At 32.9% G+C, this 21087-nt stretch overlaps 1 protein-coding gene and 1 long non-coding RNA gene across 3 annotated transcripts; both read left to right on the top strand.

Moving 5' to 3' along the window:
* Positions 1-990: 990 nt before the first annotated feature.
* LOC146909137 (uncharacterized) lies at positions 991-8546 on the top strand. 2 transcript variants are annotated; one of them, XM_085726934.1, is made up of 6 exons: positions 991-1266; positions 1955-3697; positions 3829-4080; positions 4605-4685; positions 5914-6492; positions 8055-8546. In XM_085726934.1, exons 2-6 carry the CDS (start codon positions 2429-2431, stop codon positions 8106-8108), a joined length of 2235 nt encoding a protein of 744 aa, XP_085583060.1. In that variant the 5' UTR covers positions 991-1266; positions 1955-2428; the 3' UTR covers positions 8109-8546. The 2 variants fall into 2 exon arrangements, with proteins under 2 accessions (XP_085583060.1, XP_085583061.1); XM_085726935.1 differs by lacking the exon at positions 991-1266 and adding an exon at positions 1429-1662.
* Positions 8547-19007: 10461 nt separating this feature from the next.
* On the top strand, positions 19008-20850 carry LOC146909136 (uncharacterized). The gene is made up of 2 exons (XR_015019583.1): positions 19008-19136; positions 20539-20850. It is a non-coding gene; the product is annotated as an uncharacterized LOC146909136 (long non-coding RNA).
* The last annotated feature ends 237 nt before the right edge of the window (positions 20851-21087 follow it).

The raw sequence follows: 21087 nt of genomic DNA, 5'->3' as shown, positions 1-21087 counted from the left end.
CCAAAACTGGCCCATTTTGCAGGGACCAATACCATATTTTAGCCTTTAGAATGCGATGCATCTTATCTTATTATACCAAAGCATGACCAGCAATTTATTGATTAAAAAAAAAGCATGACCAGCAACAATATCCTAAAAAGAAAGTTTGAAACTTGTGAGCGACAAATGCAGCAGAAGAAAAGTACAACTCAAACACGCATTGTAGGCCAATTCAGTTAACAAAGCCGGTATATCGTCTCTTAAAACTTAGTTTAGAATTAGATAGCAGTTTGGGATTGGGTCAGACTGGTTTAACCTTCATATTTTTTTAAAGAACAGTCTGATTCTATTCAATTATATATATTTGGACTGCACAATATATAAAATGTCAAACGCTTGAATTACAAATAGTAGTACGAAAACTCCCCTTTGAATAAGCAATAACCTCACATTGGAATGTTAAGTCATGATGGTACCCCAAATACAAAAAATAAAAAAGGCAGCAGAAGGTATCAGTTAAAAGAAAAGATAAAGACGAAAGAATAGACAAAATGTACCACACATACAGTGAATGACATAGAGATAAGGAAAAAAGCTTCTTTAAATTTTTTTTAATTATCATTTTAAAAAGAGTTAAAATAATCTATAAATTCAATAATATCAATATTGTTGAAGTGGACATTTTTAATCGGATTCAAACTCAAAATATCGCAATTGAATTGATTTGAACACATATTATTGTTATGGTAAACATCTTCAATCGAATTCAAACTCACGGTAATGCCGATTATGTTAAAGGTTTTAGATAATGCTTATATAAAAAGCTTAAATAAAATACTAGTAATAAATAAAAATAAAAATAAACATTAGTAATTAGTGATTTTAATTACATTATAATTACATGAAAATGAAAAAATTGATGGCAAAGCAAGTGGCTATGTGTGCGGTGGGAATGATGAGGCTAATGCTAAAATTTGTGTATTTTAGTTTTTTTAAACATAAACATTGGACAGATGTTAATGTTGTTGTGGGCACACATAAACACATGCATTCTCATTCTTCAACTTCACAATCACACCCTTAACCCTTATCTCATCTTCTTCATTTTCATCTTCACCTTCTGCAATTTCATCAACCCACAACAAAAAAATTGATTTTTCCAACACCCTTTTGTTTAATTTGATCTTTTCTTTGTTGGGTCGTTAATTATTTGATCCCAAGGTTGAATTGCAGAAGGGTTGCTTATATGATCTATCTCCCTGATTCTTCTGTTTCCACCTTTCATCGGTGCGTTTTTTTGATCATATTGAATCTTAATGGACTAAGTTTGATTTTTCATTGATTTTGTTCTTTCAGGGTTTAAAGGGTCATCGAAAAAATGATTTTTTTTTTATAATTAATTTTTTCTTGTTATTGCATAAAGAGGGTTTATAAGTTTTTTGGTTAATTAATTAAAATAAATAAATTAACAACGTTGCTTGTAGTAGATGATAGCTACAGTTTGAGGGGTTTTCATTTTCTTATGATCAACGTTTTAATTTTTTCTTTATGTTTGGTTGTTTCTAAAGAAACCTTTTGTTTAATGGCATTTATTGTTCTTACTTCAGCTTGAGAACTTTCTCTTAAGAATTAAGATAGATGATCATTTTTTTCAACTTTTGTTTTTCTATATTTCTTTTTCAGGTACTTGATTGATGTATATTATTTTCATTGCTCCACATTTTCTTCAATTTGATTGTTGATTGCTTTGAATTTGATTCTATTCCAAGTTTAATGAATATGAAGTTAAATGTTTTTTGAACTTTGAAAAATCTTATGATCTTTTGTTTGTTGAAAATATGATTCTATATATGATTTGTGAAATGTTGATTATGATAAAACTGTGAGCTATGTATGTGTTTTGATGTGTTTTTTTCTTCTGAATTTGTGATCTCGGATTACTGATGTATTAATTGAACTTTTGTTTCACTTTTAGGCCATGAACTGATCATCCACTATGGATTGTTTGGGCTTCATCTGCTGCGAGTATGGAGATCGAGAGATTTGTTCCAGTTGCAGTTCTTGGATATATATCATCATGCCCTGCAAAAGAAATGATTATTGCAATGTCTCAAACATGGATTCCTCTGATATAAACATAACATAGTATGAAGTTCTTATAGGTTTGGAATCATTTGATTGGTATGATAGCATTCCAATTGTAGTTGTTAATAGGTAGCACAAATAGTTGAATACCGAAACTAGTAAGCGTGTCAGTTAGAATTAGTTGTTAGCTGATGTTGTAGGTCTTACCGTGATCATCTGGTGAAAGGAAAAATAATGAAATGAACATGTATGACCTTGCTGAGGGATCACATTGATAGTTTCAAGCAAGTTTTTTGTTTTTTTCTCTTCTTTTTTTATCGTTTTAGGAATATCAACTTCAGTATTAGTGACTTAAGTATTAGAGATGGGTTTGCCACAAATACCATCAAGTGAAGCTGATGAAAATGTCGAACTTTTGGGTGTGGTTTCAAGCGGCTCGCCTCAGTTTTCGGATGCAAACCCCTCTTCTATAAGCAGCATGAATAGTGTAAACACTCATGGGTGTGCTGCATGTACCCTTGGATCCTCATTTGAAAATTTCCCCAAGAATGCCTCATTAGAAATGCCAAATGTTTCTGATAAGACATTTTATGGAGGAGCGATGGAAGTCACTTCCAATGTCCACAGTTTGAAGATCAATTCAACAGATAGAAGTAATCTTTCTGCTTCCAAAACTGAACGGAGGGTTCTTACTCCTGCTTCCAGGGTTGTTGGTTTTGAATCAGGCAGAACAAGTTCTTTAACTGATGGAATCGCTGAAGTTCCAGTAGCAAATCTCCATTCTTCTTTTGGTAGTATCTCAGCCAATGACACCGAATCTGCCACTTCATTGGTCAGGAAGCGACTTTTATCTCCACTGAGCAGTATGCTCTCCCCGAGTCATTTCAAAGGCGATTCTCTTGACATAGGATGCAGAAATAATGAGGCTTTCTCCCTTGTTAAGAATGATAATGTTAGAAAGTCCACTGCACAAGATAATAAGAAGGCAAATATTGGATGTAAAAGCAGTTATACAATGCCTTCTTGGTCCTTATCAAATTGCTTTGAGCAGAAAAACATGGCACAGAGTAGAGAATCCATTTTTCAAACTGATGGTCCTTTGCTTGAAAATAGAGGCTTCATATCCCAGGGTAGTTCACCAACTATTAAAATTGAACACTTAAGGGAATCAAGTGTTGTGGTCAGACCTCAAAGTGGCGTAATATCTGTATCACCTGTGAGCTCTCCTCTTTCGTTGTCACCCCTCGGTCCTAGATTTCCTGAAAGAATGAAAATGGCCACAGGATGCAGGAGTGTCACCGAAGAGATAAAGAATTGCAATATAACTTTAAGCAGTATAGAAGAATCACTAGAGAATTCTAATTCATGTGATATTTTAGGTCATAAAGATGATGATTTAAAATTTTCACGTAAATCTTTTGAAGATGTTGAATTCTCCTTCAAAGATTTCTGTCCATCTTCTCTGGACGACATTTCTTACATGAATTGTCCACGTTCTCTAGAATCAACACCCATTTCTAATTCTGCAAGGTTCACTAGAAGTTTGAGTGGACTTTCAGTCAGAAGGTCTTTGGTTGGTTCATTTGAGGAGTCTCTTTTATCTGGCCGGTTTGTTTCTGGAAACCATACTAAGGTTTGTATCTATGCTGACAAGCTATTACTGTACTGTAAATGATCTTGTGCATGATTCTTTACTTTGGTTGACTGATAATTTTGACCGAATCTGACCTACGGATACTTGTTTCTTTTCTCGTATATCTGTAGAAAATCGATGGTTTTCTTGCCGTGTTAAGTATTTCTGGGGGAAACTTCTCTCCTAAATCACAGAAGCTTCCATTTTCTGTTACTAGTGTCGATGGAGATTGCTATCTATTGTATTATGCATCCATAGATCTTGCGGGAAATTCTTTATCAAACAGGTTTGGAGGCCAACTTCTGAAACGAGGGCTTAGAAAAGATGATTCACAAATGGTCAAAAGCCGTTTCCGTATACCAATGAAAGGAAGAATTCAGCTGGTATTGATATACTTGTTTCACTGTTTCAATTTTAGCCCTTGTATCTGACATGAATGTCTTCAAATGAACCTGTTAGAGCCTTCGTCTTATATCTGTATGGATATGCAGTACCCTTAACATTTACACAAAGTAAGGAGTACTACTATCCTTAGATATTTTTTTGGTGAAAGAACTATTTTGATTTGCAGTGCCAAGAGAATGAACTTTTAGTTAGCTCAGTTGATTAGAATGCACTGCTTGCTTTCATTTTCTTATATATATGTATGTATGTATGCATGTCTTCATTGTCCTATGTTTAGTGAGAAAGTTTGGGAGGAAAGAGAAAGGAAAGGTTTGATGTAATTGGGACTAAGCTTCCATGCGCACTCTCAATGCTCTCCTCTTTTTTTTTCTTCACAAAATCCCGTCTTCCAAACATATTAGTGGTGCTTCAATTATTCTTGATCTTATCTTGTCATTTTGTAGTATTTTTTACAACTTCGATTCTTGAGTTCCTTACTCTTTCCTTTGATTGCTCTCTGCAGGTGCTAAGCAATCCAGAAAAGACTCCTCTTCACACATTCTTTTGCAACTATGATTTGAGTGACATGCCAATTGGTACCAAAGTAAGATTTGGCAATATGGATGAATCTCTGACTAAATTGATATGGACATTTTAATTCAGAATGCCATAAATGTTCTGACATGCCAAAAATGTAGAACCCCATAATAAGATTTAATATTTAATCAATCCTTAGCGTCATTGACGTACTTGAATGAAGTATTGTTGCACAGCCAAATGGAAATCATGTCATAAAAAATAAAGTAATAACAAGACATAAGTTACATAACAGAACATAATAAGACTTCCTCTCACGAAAAAAGAAATATAATGTGACTGTAAATGTAATGACAAGGGGTGTTCTACTGCTATTTCTTTTGGTGGTGAGAGGGTGGATGAAACTAAGGCTTCATTTCCTATAAAGAAAAATATCTTTGGCAGGTTTGATTTGCAGAATAAATAAATGGCAATATTATTAGCAAAACATTTATTCACCTATAATTATAATTATTTATTATTGTCAGGATCAGAGAGATATCAAGATCCACTTTGTTTTTTTTACTTTGGCCTCTCATATGAGTGTTAATGAGGGTCTGATAAGAGTGGTAATGAAGCAAAGCTTGCAACTTAGAGATGCATAGCATGTACTGCCACATCCAGGGGCTGAGAGATTTCTGAATGCTTTTGTAGATCTGGTTGCCATGTACTGTCGATAATATAAAAATGTAGGAATATACTAATTATTTAGTAGATAGGAGGACAACTTGAAAAAGTGAGGTTCAGAGGATTATGAAAATGCTAGTTCTACTTTTTAGCTGGGGATTGATACCTGTCTGTGGTTTATACAATGTTTTTATTTATTTTGAAGTAGACATTTATGTCGCATTTTACAAATTATTGAACTGAATTAATGATATAAGATCACATTAGATTTCTCGAGAGAAAATGTCCATTTTTGAACTCCAAAGTATTGACCCTCTGTTTATCAGTGTTAGAACATCTGATTATGCTGTTTACCAATTATGCTGTACAAAAGAAAAATGGCTTTAGAATTGCTGGTTTCTTTCCAGAATTTTTTTCCCCGTTGAAAATGAAGATTATAGACTTCATGGACATCATCAATAATTCTTGTATTGCTTATTATGATTAATGTCTTATTTAACACATGATGCAGTGTAGTTATCCCAGTCGATTAGATTTGTTTGGAACTGAGTTCATTTCTCTTATTTAAAGTCATATTGCATTTACTTGGTTGTATATCGTTTTATGACTTTTTGATTATAAATGAGCAGACATTCTTGCGCCAGAAAATTACTCTCGAGTCTTCCAGCTCAACTTCCCCTCAGTCAAAAAATAGTTCAACCGGTTTGGACAGTGGAAATGACAAAGGGATTCCAACAGTACAAAAGAATCATGACAACCCGTGTAGTGGGGAAGTAATGCACACCGATGCAGTTGATGTTGTAATTAAAACAAAATCTACAAATCAGAGAAACACAAAGGTTTCTAGCTTGGAGAATTTTCTAAACAAAGAGGATTCTTCCAAGCACTCACCAGATCATGGAAGTTTAACTGATGAATGTGAGAGGAATGAAAGAAAGGAGTCTTGGGAGAAAACATGTGATGAATCAGGGAAATCATTAAATTCCTGCTCAAAGAGTTCTAACAGTGTTGGCCCACTTCGTTATGCTCTCCACCTTCGCTTTATCTGCCCTTTTCCTAAAAAGACCAGTAGATCGGCTCAAAAATGCAAATTAAGTTCTCTTCCAGAAAAGGCTGGATTGGACATGGAAGGGGAACGGAGATTCTACTTGTGTAATGATTTAAAGGTTGTGTTTCCTCAGCGTCATTCAGATGCCGACGAGGGAAAGGTATGCATATGCTTATATTGTGGCTTTGCCAAAGTTTTACATATTTTTCTTTGTCCTGCTAAAACTATTGAAAGCATTATGGCTTATCTCTGCATATGTGAAACTATTAATTTACTTGATCCTTTTCAGTTTTGGTTTAATGTTCTCTTAGTTTCACACTTTCTCCATTATAAACTGTTTGTTTTCGATTCCAGTGGAAGTAAACAGAAAAAAGTGTTTCTCAATGTACTTTTTACCAAAGCTAGTTTTGTTCTTGCTTCCTTTGAAATTTCATTTGATGCAATCTCAAAAGCTAAAACAAACCTTCTGCTACCCAAGGAGTATAAACACGTGATCATTCCTATCCTTAACGCGTGATCATTCCTGTCCCAAGGAGCAATAAGTTTTTTCTTTTTTTCTTTGTTGATCAACGACTACTTGATTACCACTCTTGCTTATTCATGAGTAGTCATATTTTCGAAGCATGTTGCATATGACCAAAATTATACGTTTTCTTGTAGTATTCATAAGCAATGAATACCAAGTATAATGGATTGTGGCAAGACAGGTTGACCAGACAATGTACCTCTTGAGGTATGAAAGAATCTAGGAGATAGAGACATTAGTTGGCTCACAGGTTTTAACGAGATTATGAGGTCAGATAAAATGTCGAGTGAATAGAGGGGAAGCACTTCAATTCTGATTTATAAGAACAATGGAGATATAGACAATTGTACAGAGCATAGGAGAATTAAACTTAGGAGCTATACTAAAATTATGGGGAAGGGTGATTGAGAAGAAGAGACTAAGAAAATAAACCAAAATGATTGAAAAATAATTTGGTTTTATGCCTGGGAGGTTGATCATGAAGCAATTTACTTGCTACTCGGATAAAAAAGACTTGCACATGTCTTTCATTGATTTGGAGAAGGCATACGATAGGGCCCCAACATAGGTTTTATGTTAAGCTCTAGTAAAGAAAGATGATTTGATTGCCTATATTTGAGCTGTTAAGGATATCCATGATAGTTTGAGGGGCCCATGATTAGAGTGAGAACAGTGGTTTGAGCATGTATGCAGATTCCATAGTATAGAGAGTAGATCAGATGTCGAGCAGCTCTATTGCTCGAGGCAGTGGAAAGCCGTGGAACTATAGGCAAAACTATTAAGGAAGACTGAGGTCAATGATTTGGATAATATGATTTATGATATAACATTTGGTAGTCCCTGTAATACATAAACCATATTGGTTTTAGTCTTTAGAAGATGACATGAATATCACTGGTAGTTGAACCGAAGATTGAGGACTAGAAACAACCTTTATATTTCAGGGGCTAAAATAACTAGTGTATATTACAGGGACTAAAAAGTTATTCAATCAATGTTGGCCGAAATTATCAGGACTAACAAGTGTATTTTTTAGTATTGTTGGATAAAAGTTTTCTTCTCTATATTTGAACAGAATGTTGGACATGATAGGATAATTGATCTGTTGTTTTGTGTCTGTTGTGTGAATATATTAGTGTGCATTGTTTGGTCTGCCTGTAGTGTCTCACAAGGTTTTGTTGTGGTCTATTTGGCAGATGAATGTGGAATACCATTTCCCTGAAGATCCAAGATACTTCGACATCAACTGAAAATTCTACTTTACCCCCCCTCTTCAAAAGCATGATGCTTTTTCTGACCCTCTTGTATATAGTTACATGCTATTGGCCTTTACTTGAGGCCATTGTCCTTGAAAAATAGCACTGACCCTCTTCCTCCTGTAAATACTTCAACAATGTCAATAATTTAATGGGTTAACTATTGTCAATTGCTTAAATAATTTATCACTTAGCATGAAAAGTGATGTTGAAATGCTTTGTGGAACTTGATTATTGCACCCTTTGAATTATTTTCTAGGCGGAACCAGCATTGTAAGATGTGCATTATAATTTTAAAAGATTATATTGGCATAAAAAAGTGTTTTAGATTTTAAAAGAATGTAATGGCAAGATTTTTTAAAAGGTTTCTATAATCAAGCTTTTATAGTTTGAATTTTAATGCATTTATATCGAAAAACATATATAGCCTTACCTCGTGTCTTTAAGTAATAGAATCACTTCTGAATCTTATAATCATTCAAAATGTATATATGTATGTAAAAGTAAATTTTAGCAAGTAACCTAAGAACGTTTAGATGACATTACACGAGTCTCTTCTTGCTTAATCAAGGTCATGTGTTTCAAATTCATCCTTGGACATGTAGCAACGTTAAAACTCTTAGGGAGAGATTGTCCCCTATTTAGGTTCTACAAGGTTTGAAGGATTAGTCTTCGCAGTTGCATACAGAGGATACATAGTTCACACAATTTTTTTTAAACAAGTAGAGCGACTAAAAAAATGGAGGTGACATGAGAATCATGTATTAGGATACATACGGCACAATCCGAATGGCATTTGTCCGGATTGTACTATCCGGACGTGAGTTTGCTGGTCGAAGTCATATTTTGAAATATCATGATCAAGATTGTTAAAATACATCATATCTTGATTGTGCAGTCTGGATGCACCGATAATAAAAAACAACAAAACATTATTATTTCAGGTATCATGAGATTCACAACCACATAATTTATGCCAGTAGTAATCGAACACATGAAATTGGACGACTAAAATTGAAGACATAAGTTAAAAATGGTTTCATGGATGAATCAAGCTAGTAGCACTCTTGTTAGATGTTTATGGTCTCTACACCAAGTTCAATCATGCACCCTATAAATTCATCGATTGTTTTAGGATAAATCAAACTAGACTCAATAGCATGAACGGATCTGACCAACATAATGTCTAATTTGATCGGTCCATTGGAATGATATTGAATGAATATAAAAAAACATCGTTCTCACATCGTCATTTAGAAGTTTCATTTTGTTGAATCGAACACGTCCCTCTGAGATGTTCATAGACGACAATACTCAATACAAACATCCCTTCTGGCATACCACATTTGAGAAGACCATTCAATTGGTGGCTCTTGAAATAATGGTCTAACATTATCACTGATCCAAAAATAAATTTGGTTTGCCACTAATTTAGTATACTACAACTAGTTATAATTCATTTCAACAATGAGCTTCGTGATCCCTAAAAAAAATGAGCTTTATGAAATATAATGACTCAAAGACGTAGATTTATACAAGTTTCAGTGCAATCTAGACCATATAAATAAAATTGTAGAAATGGGCTACATGACCGACTCCAGGTTTCGTAGAGTCGAGCTAAAAATCCTTGATTAAATACGGGCTCTAAAATACAACCCAAGTCCGGCCTTATACGAACTGCAGGCTAAACGCACCAACCCTTGTTAATTGATTTTTTAAAATAATATAAAAGGTCTCAAAAAATTTGTATAACAGTAAAATTCAGCTTATTCCGTGATATAAAAAATAAGTATTTAAAGTTATTGTATCCACATAGACTCGTGTGATACTAAAGTCTTTCAACAACTAATATTGATTTGAGTATATGAATTATCTGTACATAAATTGGTCTTTGCAGTTAAATAACAAAACAGAAACAAAACGATAATATTGTCGGGATTAAGTTTTGTTAACCAATCATCTAATTTTCTTCCTTGATCGATTATATAATCACTTATTTCAGTTATATTTTCACATGTCTGTGTTTCGTACATTTTCATGTCTGACAAACAACGCGAGAACCATTATTCTTATTAACTTCCTATACTAAGATTTCTTGATATTTATATTTGAATAAATATGTAAAATACTTGAATATGGTACTTCTCCCTCCCTCCTAAAAAATGAAACAACTCACTTGAATTACTTATCAGACTCCTAGTGCAAGTCTTGAGGTAAGGACTATTTCATTGCCTTTCCTTCCACACTTTCTTGAAGCATATTCATCATCTTGAAAGTCTCGTAAACCACTCTACACATCATCTTCAATTCCTGCAAGCATCAAAAGCATTCATATAAGGTCATAACATCATAGTATATGTTTGTAGTAGAGTCCTTGTCCTATTAAAAGATGAAAACTTTAGAACAAATAAGAAAAGAGGAAATAATTTCTATTACATTTCATGTGATGTGTGAAAAAATCTCATATTTTGTGGCATATCATGATATTAGTTTTAATTAGCCTGTTATTTAAGAAAAATAGGTTTTTATGAAAATTCTGAAAGAAATATTGAATTTTTAACCGATTTAGTTAAAATAGTGACGATTTAGGGGGAAAAAAAAAAAAAAAGGAGAGTACATAACGTACATAGCCCGACATATAATAGTGTCATCGATGTTAAATGAGACAATAGACAATTTACACACGGTGATTTATTTTTGTGTGAACTAGGGTTATTGAGTAATTTATTATTAAGTCCTAAATGAGATGATTTTTTGTTGGTATCAAATAGGGCGACAAAAATTATTATTCTAATTGAAACGATATCGAATAATGGTGTAGTTGCATCCCATGCATCATATGTATAAAGTTTTAACTTTTATTTAACGTATTTGTATTTGGCTTTTAACTTTTTTTTTGGCTTTTAACTTTTATGTGATGTGTGTTTTACTATTTCTTACTTTGTGATTTTATGTCTATATATTTGTATTTTTTGGTTTAGGAATATATTTAGACCCTTTACAACAATATTTTAGGTACCAAAATAAGAACTATAAGTCTGATGATGTTTGACTTATTGAAGCGTGTACAGGTGTTATTTTTTTTTGTTGCAATAACATTGACCTTTATAATAATTTTTTTTAGCATCATTTACCTTATGTAAACTAGCGAAAAGACGGGCACTCACATGCCTGTCATTCTGTTCTTTTTATTGCGTTAACGTTTGAAAATCATTAACCGTGTTTTTTTTATGAAATTTTGATTTGGATTAAAATTATTGTTGCTTTCAAGCTATAACAAACCAAACTAATCACGATTATTTATTTCAATGACACCAACACTATAACAAAAAAAATATAATCTAATTTTTTTTTAATGACACCAAGAACGATCTTTATTATAGAAAAATTTGTTTAAGGGTATAATTGGAATAATAAAAAGGTAAGTATAAATATACTCATCTAGTTTGTTACACTTTTTAAAAGATAAAGGAAAAAAACAGACACATATATTCATATCGTGTTTGTTACATTTTTTAATATTTAAATTTATTATTTGTTACATGTGTTATTTGTATTAAAAATTAAGGGCAATTTGGAAGGAAAAATCCAACCCAAAAGAGTCAAAGAGGTAGTTTTCCAAAATTAAAAAAATTTGGAAAAATTGAAAAGCAGTCACAAGTAGTAAAAAGAGGTAGTTTTCAATTAAAATTTTACTACTAGTTAAAAAATTGAAAAGTAGTAAAACCAAAATTAAAATTTTAACTAGTTACTTATATTAGAAAAACCTTTTGAAATACCTTTGAAATGGACATCTCTCATTTCCCGATACCGAGAGGAATCGATTCCACAACAGGCATGCACAATATATATGTCTTTTTTTTCTTCCATGTCTATCCTAGAAAATAAATATATAAAATGTTTGATGTACATCCATCACCTTTCAATCGACACCTTAAAAGAGAAACAAATAGATCGTGTGTGATATGACATATGTAACATGTTGTTTGTAACATCCAAGGCTGATGAGGGTGGGGAGTGGTTGTCGGTGTACAAGACACGACAATGAACGACTCCCGATAGCTTCTAGATGAACCAAATAACACTGGAATGAGAGGGATCCCGAGGCCGTGCAGGTATGAGACTGCATGGTTGACAAAAGACTTGTAAGAATTGTTTGGTACTACCAATATCAACAAGATGTATCATTTTTTTTGTTAGCTCATTCCAGAAAAACTACACAGTTAAGCGTGCTTGACTTGAAATAGTCTTTGGATGGGAGACCTTTCCAGTGAGCGTGCGAGTGAGGACAAATCACGCTGAAAATACTCGTGTTGGTTTGTATGGTAAGTCGACAATACTTAAAATCGTCGGGGATGTTACATTGTTGATGTGATTAGGAGATAAAAACAAAATGATATGTTAAATACGTATATGAAAATATATATTTTTTTGAAAGAATGTATATGAAAATAATAAATAATAAATGTTTAAATATATCATTGTTGAATAAATATGTAAGATAATAAATACTACGTCCTATCTGTCTTTTCTCCTGGCAATTGTTAAATATGACGTGAAGGCCACATAATCACATGACCATAAAAGACTGCGTGATGCCTTTAGCATCATGTGACTTGATAGAGGGGCTGCAATGCAAAGAGAGAATAAGAAGAGAGTGAAAATTGGAGGCATAGCATAACTTCATAGAACAAACCCATTAAGGTAAGGATAGAACATGAAGTTAGGACCCAGTTGATGACGACATATTGAGCTATTATCTAATTTCCAATCTTGTGGAATGAAATGAATGTGACGCCAAACTCATTTTGCTTGACCCTAAAATCTTCTCAATCATATTATATATTCACTATATTATTATATACTAACTCAAACCACTTCAATTAGTTTGAGGTAAATTCTAAGACACTTGAAAATGTGAGTGAGTGAGTGAATTGAAGGCAACACAACACACTCACCTCAGCCACCTTTTTTCATATTTACTTAGTAAGTTTTCATCTCTCCTTTTTTTCATGTCACAGTCACATTTGCATAAATGGAAATGTAGAGTGGTACAAACGTTTTTCTTTTGAGGAGTCATTGTACAATCGGTAAAATTAAATTTTGACACAATAAATATTTTATTCAATTCTAATGTTATGTTTAATATAAATAGGTGTTTTTTCTTGCTCAAAAAAATAAATAGGTGTTTTTTTATTTCCTCATCAATATATTATCATATAATGGACACAATATTATTTTTTTTTTAATTTGTGTCTGAATACACAATTTCTGTATTTTTTTTTTTTTTTATAACAGAAACACTTATACCATTAGATCATCTCCAAAGGCGAGTTTTAACTTGGTAAGACATGATTTTGTTCAAAAATACTTGGTAAGACATGATGCCAAATAAATGTTTTCAGTACTCTATTGTGGAGGAAATTAAAGTAGCAAAGAGAAGATATTCTTTACTATTCAAATTAAATGTTTTCTATCTCGGCAGATCCCACACATTTTCACCATATTAAAATTTAATGATAATATAGTTATCTATAGATAATATACAATTGTTTTTCTTTTGTATATAGACAAAACGACAAAGTCATTATAAACTCACACACATAATTGAAAGTGTCGAGGTTTAGAACGATTAAATGTTTATTACATACTATAATTATATTTTGGAAGATGCTAACAAAATGTTGACACTTTTTTTTTAAGGAAAAATGTCGACGCTTGTTAGCATGACTCTTAACATATATTTTTTCTATATAAATGAGTGGTATCTGCACACATAAAATCCATTCAAACACCTAAAAATAAAAATGAGTTCTTCCATTAAAAATATTCTTATAAGAGACTAAATATATGAATAAATTTTTGTAGGGATTAACATAAATTTTGCCCATTTTTTGTACTACAATAATTCACAACAACCCATTCCTTAATTCCCAACCTGTGACATGGTTTTTTGAAAATGGAACTTTCCATTCCTATGTGTGTACTGTGTAAGAGAGAGCAGCCAGTTGGCAGATAAAGGTAAGCTAAACATTTTGAATTTTTATTTAATCAAATTTTTGTTCTACCTACATCTTCATTGTTTTGTTCATCATTCCTTCTTTTGATTTCATCTATAGAGAAAATCTTATTTTACTTCATGTCAACATTACATTTTCAAGCTAGGGTTTATCTTGATTCATGACTATTTTAATAGTTAGTTTAAGTTCATGATGTTTTCTTTCAAAAAAGTAAATATAATATATTGTAACAAAAAAAAAAATGGAAAAAGATTCATGTACACCCTTTAGTCTGTACACCCTTTGGTACCACCGGTGATGTGGCATCCTTTGCCTGGGTGGAAATTAAATTATTTTTTATTTAAAAAACAAAATACAGATCAAACCTCACACAGCCTCTCTCTCTCACTTGAAAGACGAACCGACCAAAATTGCTCTGGCGATTCCTATGAACAGTAACCCGTAATGGGTTTGTTCGTCGCAGGTTGTTAAAGTGACTTACACCTCTTCACGGTAGCACCATAGTCTCCCTTGATTATCCTTTTTGTTGTTATCGTCCGGATCATCCGCGCGTTCCTGATTCTCAGTTCGTGTGCACTGTTCACCATCTGGTTTAAGAGTGTTTTTCTGTTTGCGGTTGTGTGCTTCTGTAGATTCAAGATTGAGCTGCTTTGGGTTTGATTTTCGAGTTCAGATTTGCCTAATTTTGAATCTTTGCTGTTGCCGCTGCCAGTCTTGTGGGTTCCCAGTTTTAGGTTTGCTCTCAGACTGTTATTTTGGTTTCTAAGATCTACAGCCATGTCTACTCCCTTCGTCTGTCCTTGGCCTTGCTTGGTCTCGGATCCTCCAAAACCTGTTGTGGCTCCTTCTACCTCGGTCAAAAACCGCAGTTTTGCGCAGGCTCTCCTCTACAAAGTTGATGTTTCGTTGAATCAACTCCCTAAACCTTGTTTGAAAGGTAATTCTCTTTCAATTAAAATCTCTGAAGATGTTTATCAGATTGTTCTTGGTAAATGTAGTAATTACCTCCATGGTAGATTAGTGTTGACTCGAGGGGATAAGCCTTTTTCCTCTAAAGTCTTGCGCGAAAAATTGTTACAAAGATTTATTTGGCTTCGTTCTCAGATGCAAAACATGATTTAAGTTTTGGTATACACATTGCATGATTATTCTGAATTACATAGAGATTTTATTTACAAAGATTTATTTGGCTTCGTTCTCAGATGCAAATTGTTATCGATTCAACTTATGCTCATGACCGACAAATATATGTGTAATATTTAAAGTTGAGTCAGTCTAAAATTATGAAACATAACCATATTCAGTAGTATTTCAAAAATAAGTTTTGATGTACATACTACGATTCATGATATGTGTGACCACGATTATTGACCATGGGGTTGTTCACGTGTTGTTAACTTAGTTATTATATATCACTTGCACCCATTCTTTCATTTTTAACTCTAGAAAGCTTTGAAGCATTATTAGTAATTATTTAACTCAATGTTGATTGACTTTTCAAGATTTGTCTTCTATCCTTGCAAAGACCTCCTTGCATAATAATTTTTCTTTCTTTCAAAGGGTGTATGAAGTGCCTTTGGTTTTTTAACCTTTTTGTTAATTGTTGAATTTCGTTTATTTGTTAAAATCGTCAAGGTAAGCTTTTTGCTATTCCTTTGTAGCATTTCAGCCTGTGGCTAGCATTTTCCCTTTTCACCAACATTGTTAATCTTGACTTCTTGCTATGTCAACTCGACTTTTAATTCTGGATGATGATTGATAAGGATATTGATAGGAGTTGAAAAAATATTCTTTTTGTTTGTTTAAAGTTTAGATTGTAGTTGTTATATCATTATATGGAATGATGACCATGATCATAATGATATATAATGTTTTGAGTTTTGCTGATGATGTCGAGTATAACATAAATGATTTCGTGAATTTGAATTCTCTAGAATAATAGCGTGTTATTATCTTAATTTATTTGTTGTTCTTTTTAGAGTTTCTTGGATGATGGATGTTGTTACTGTTAATGTCTTGAGTGTTTAAATTTGTGTGCTCATTATTTATTTGGAGTTGTGGAAGGAGCTAATATAAAGGGAGGCTAGATGTACCGACCTCTATCATGGTTACGATGTGAATAACCTACCCGTATCTGCTATACTATAATGGCAGTAAGACTGCAGCTCTGGGAGCAGTTAAGGTGTGTTGATCTTATAGGCGAGCGAGTAGTCATAATTATGGTAATGTTATTCTTTGAAATGGTGAAGTGTATAAGGGATGTCTTGGAACATATTTATGCTTTATATCAAAACATTCATGGTCATTGAATTTGTGTTTGGTATGGGTAGGTATCAGAGGGAACACAATATCATGCCCCATTTTTAGTTTCATCTATTTGTATATAAATGGTGAAAAAAAGTGATATTTTTAGATTGAAAAAGCATTTTTAATGAAGGTGGCTCAACTCATTGAAAATGGTCTATGTCCCTGAGCTTTCCAATACTATAGTATAAGTTTTGCTAATACTTTATCCATTGCAGGTTAGTGTTTCTCTCAGTTTATTTTGCTTATCATTTAATGTATATGTGATTTTACTAATATTTCCATGAATTTGACTGATAGGTATTATAATTGTAAAGTTGTCTAATGTCTCCATTATATAAATTGTTCAACTTATCAATGAAATAGGTGGAAGGCCGGAAGGAATGATAGGTGGAAGACTGGATTTGGTATGGTGGAGTGATTTGTGTTCGATTGGAAGGGAATTTGATGTGGAATCAAATTGGATTTCACTGGTAATTCAAAGAGCGCTTGGTAGCAGAAATAATACATTATTTTGGAAGGATTGGTGGATAGGAGAGCAACGTTTAAATATTAGATTTGCACATTTACAGTGTCGGGACAGAGAAATACCATGATTGTCACAAGTTCATGTCAAATTTCTCAAAACTTATGAGAGAAATACCATGATTGTGCCCCTTTATGTGTCTTGTAATGTTTTTTTTTTGAAGGGTGTGTCTTGTAATGTTAGACTCCAAGAAACATTAAGGGCCCATAAGTTTTACGATTCCCTATTTGTATGCACAAAATTAAGTTTTTGTTGAAAACTAATAGTAGGTAGTTACACATTTGATAAATATTGGTTAAATGCTTCCTCGATTTGGTTAGTATTTGTAAAGTCCGCTAAACTTACAAGATATTGCACCTCTCACTCTATTAACATCAGTCTACTCTCAAGTGTGTCCAAAGCCTGTGAAACAGAAAATAATTCACTTCTCTCTTTATTATCATCAGTAAAATTCTTAAGTGTGCTCCTGCCATATTCTTTTCACTTATATCACATGGAGAAATAGTTAGATAGTGACAAATTGGTAATGAAAAAAATGTGGTTACACCTTTGTTAAAAATTGGTTAAGTAGAACACATATTTGGTTAGTTTCTATGAAGTCTGTCAAACATCACAAGTGTGACCATAATATATTCCTTTCATTCAAATCATGTAGATAAATATAAAGAAAGAGAGAAATTGGTAATAAAAAAAATATCTATTCGAGCCAAATTGTTACAATGTGCACATCTATCAATGTGTAAACAATATCTATTTGAGCCAAATTGTCATTGAGATATACAAAGTTAGCACTATTCAGGTTTTCAAAGTGTTCATCTTTACGCACGCAAACCTCTGATGAAATCAAAGACGCATTTTAGACTCCAAGAAACATTATGGTTACACCTTTGATATCACCTCATAACAGTACAAGATACATAAAAGGGGAAAACTCATGATATTTCTCTGATTAATATAAACTAGCCAAATATATGGTATCGTTTGAAAGGCTTTTAATGCAGTGATCAAATGAGATTATGCGTTCGATTCGCCTAAAACGAAGTTATTTACATCTGGGAAATATAAACTAGCCAAATATATGGTCTGTATGACCACATTTTTACAAATACGTGACCACTATTTTTTCAGAAATTAGAACTTATCCGTCTTTAGGCGTGATATACTCGCCGATTGCAAAACATGTTATTTATGGTTGAAAATGCTTTTAGTGCAGTGATCACGCCTAAAGACAGACAAGTTCTAATTTATGATAAAATAGTGGTCACGTATTTGTAAAAATGTGGTCATACAGACCATATATTTGGCTAGTTTATATTTCACAGATGTAAATAATTTCGTTTTAGGCGAATCAAACGCATAATCTCATTTGATCACTGCATTAAAAGACTTTCAAACGATAAATAACTTCTTTTACAATCTGCAAGTTTATCACGCCTAAAGACGGACAAGTTCTAATTTCTGAAAAAATAGTGGTCACGCACCTTAAAATATGTGGTCACACAAAACATATATTTGGCTAGTTTATATTTCCCATGTATAAATAATCTTGTTTTATGCTAATCAAACACATAATCTAATTTGATCACTACACTAAAAGCAATTTCAACAATAAATAACTTATTTTACAATTTACGAGTTTATCACGCTTAAAGACGGACAAATTCTAATTTCTGAAAAAATAGTGGTCACGCATATTAAAAAATGTGGTTGTAACGCCCCATTTTTATTCTAATATTTTAGTAGATGTGTGAATATTTTTATATGACTTTAATTGCTATATATATATGATTTTATGTGAAATATATGTTTTATATGATTTTTATATGAAATATGTTATGATGCTATTTATTATATGAATATTGGGGTTGTGTATTATTTAAATGAATGTTGTTATTATTGGATAGAAATAATATGAGAAATAGAAATATTATGGAAATAGTATTTATTTTTGGTTAAGGGGAATTAAGTGGAAATTAATAGAAATTAAGGGAGTTGGGTGAGAAAAGAAAAGAGAGATATTTTTGAAGTAAAAGGAAAAAAAAGGGAGAGAAACATTTTCACGTAAAAACATTAGAAGAAAACTGGTTTTGGAGAGAAAACCTAGAAGAGGCCAAGAGAGAGCTAGGAAGGAATCGATTGCGGTAGCTTGACGTTTGGTGTTGCTGAATTAAGGTAAGGGTGGGATTCCTTTCAATAATCATGGTATATAATTCTGAAATTTGATGAATTGTTGTTCTTGGTTTTAGGGTTAGAAGTTTTATGTTAATTGAAGAAAATATGATGAATGCTGTTGTTTGATGCATGTTTCTATGTTGTTTTAGTTACTATGTTGCATATAGAACCTGTAAACATTGTTCTAATTCATTTTGGGTGATTAGGGGATCAGAAAATGGGTTTTTGGGGTGAAAATGGTGTTAAAATCGTAACAGTAGATGAAAAACTCGCCAGAAATTCGCTATTAGCGTAACCCTCTGGAACAAGTACGCTATTAGCTCAATTTTCGCTATTAGCGAAATTGTCCAGTGACAGCATTTTCTGTTTCGCGTTCTTGTGTCTTTTTCACCCGTTTCTATTTTGAATTAGCTTTAGGTGTAAACATAAAAGTTGTAGATAATTGAGTTAGCTTTCTAATGGCTTTGGAGTGACTAGAAAATTATTTGTAGATTTAGAGTTATGATGAAAATAGTCCAAGTGGGTCTTCAGAAAATTTTAAGAAAACTTAGCATAATTAATCTCTAGTTAGTCCAAAAACTTATGGTTGGTTTCCCAACTTCAAACTTAAGTGTTAGGGATTTAGTTGAGGTGTTTATGGATATTTGACTTATGTTCTATTGATCAAAACTTAATTGCTTTTGGGGGATGTTTTAGACTTTGAGATGAATGTAATTGATTTATATATATGTTATGTTGTTGATTTCCGTTGTTGATGTCGTTGTATCATCTGATGTCGAAGTTGGGGAGTGTGTCATAATTGTTTTAGGCACATATGTTGTTGTTGCAGTCGCTGTAGAAGTTGTATGTTGATATACACAAGTTGAGTCCATTTGCATACTCACAATTGTTGGGGGCTTATGCCCTGGAATGTTCATCATTCAACCCGTTGGGGGCTTATGCCCTGGAATGTTTATCATTCACCTGTTGGGGGCTTATGCCCTGGGATGCTTTAACCATCCAAATTGTTGGGGGCTTATGCCCTGGAATGCTTAGCATTCAACGCGCGTAGATTGGTACCACCTGCATGATGCATTAGTTGTTGTTGTCGTGGTAGCATTGTCGAGTTGTTGTCGTTGTCGAATTGTCGAGTTGTTGTCGTTGTCGAATTGTCGAGTTGTTGTCGTTGTCGAATTGTCGAGTTATCGGTGTCGTTGTGGATAATGTTGTTGTTGTTGTTGTTGTACCTTGTTGCTGAAAATGATTATGTTGTTGTTATATGTATTCTTTATATACATTATTAATGATGCATGTTGTGATATATTGCTATTTTCATTAATTTGATGAATTATATATTATCATTATTGGATAAGTTTCTCACCCCTTCTGCGTATATGTTGCCTCGACCGTGGGTAATGTGCAGGTAATGATGGCTTGTAGGTTGATTGGCTCAAGTGTCTAGGGCTCTGATACATATTAGGATGGGGATCGTCGCGAGTGTCTTCTCATTTCTTTTATGTATCACATATTTTGGAAAAGACTTGCTATTAGAATAAAGTTGAATTATGTTGTGACCTTATGCCAAGACTTTTATTGATGTTGAATTTGGTTGAATTTATATTTTAAAGAATTATTCCGCTGCAGTTTGTAAGATAATTTAAATGTCGGTTTTTAAATAAATAGACAATTTTCTATTATGAAATTTTGAAAAGTAGTGTGACACTCCGTTGTGTGATTACTCTGATTTTATTTATTAATATTAATTTGTTGGGAGAACGGGGTGTTACAGTGGTCACACATACCATATATTTGGCTAGTTTATATTTACCAGGTGTAAATAATATCGTTTTAGGCGAATCGAACGCATGATCTCATTTGATCACTGCACTAAGAGCATTTCCAACCATAAATAACCTGTTTTACAATCGGCAAGTTTATCACGCCTAAGGACGGACAAATTCTAATTTATGAA

This window comes from Medicago sativa, chromosome 7, assembly GCF_051527215.1.
Source record: "Medicago sativa cultivar Bolivia chromosome 7, Bolivia_mono, whole genome shotgun sequence".
NCBI classification, from domain to species: Eukaryota; Viridiplantae; Streptophyta; class Magnoliopsida; order Fabales; family Fabaceae; genus Medicago; species Medicago sativa.
This window is presented reverse-complemented; position numbering and strand designations above follow the sequence as displayed.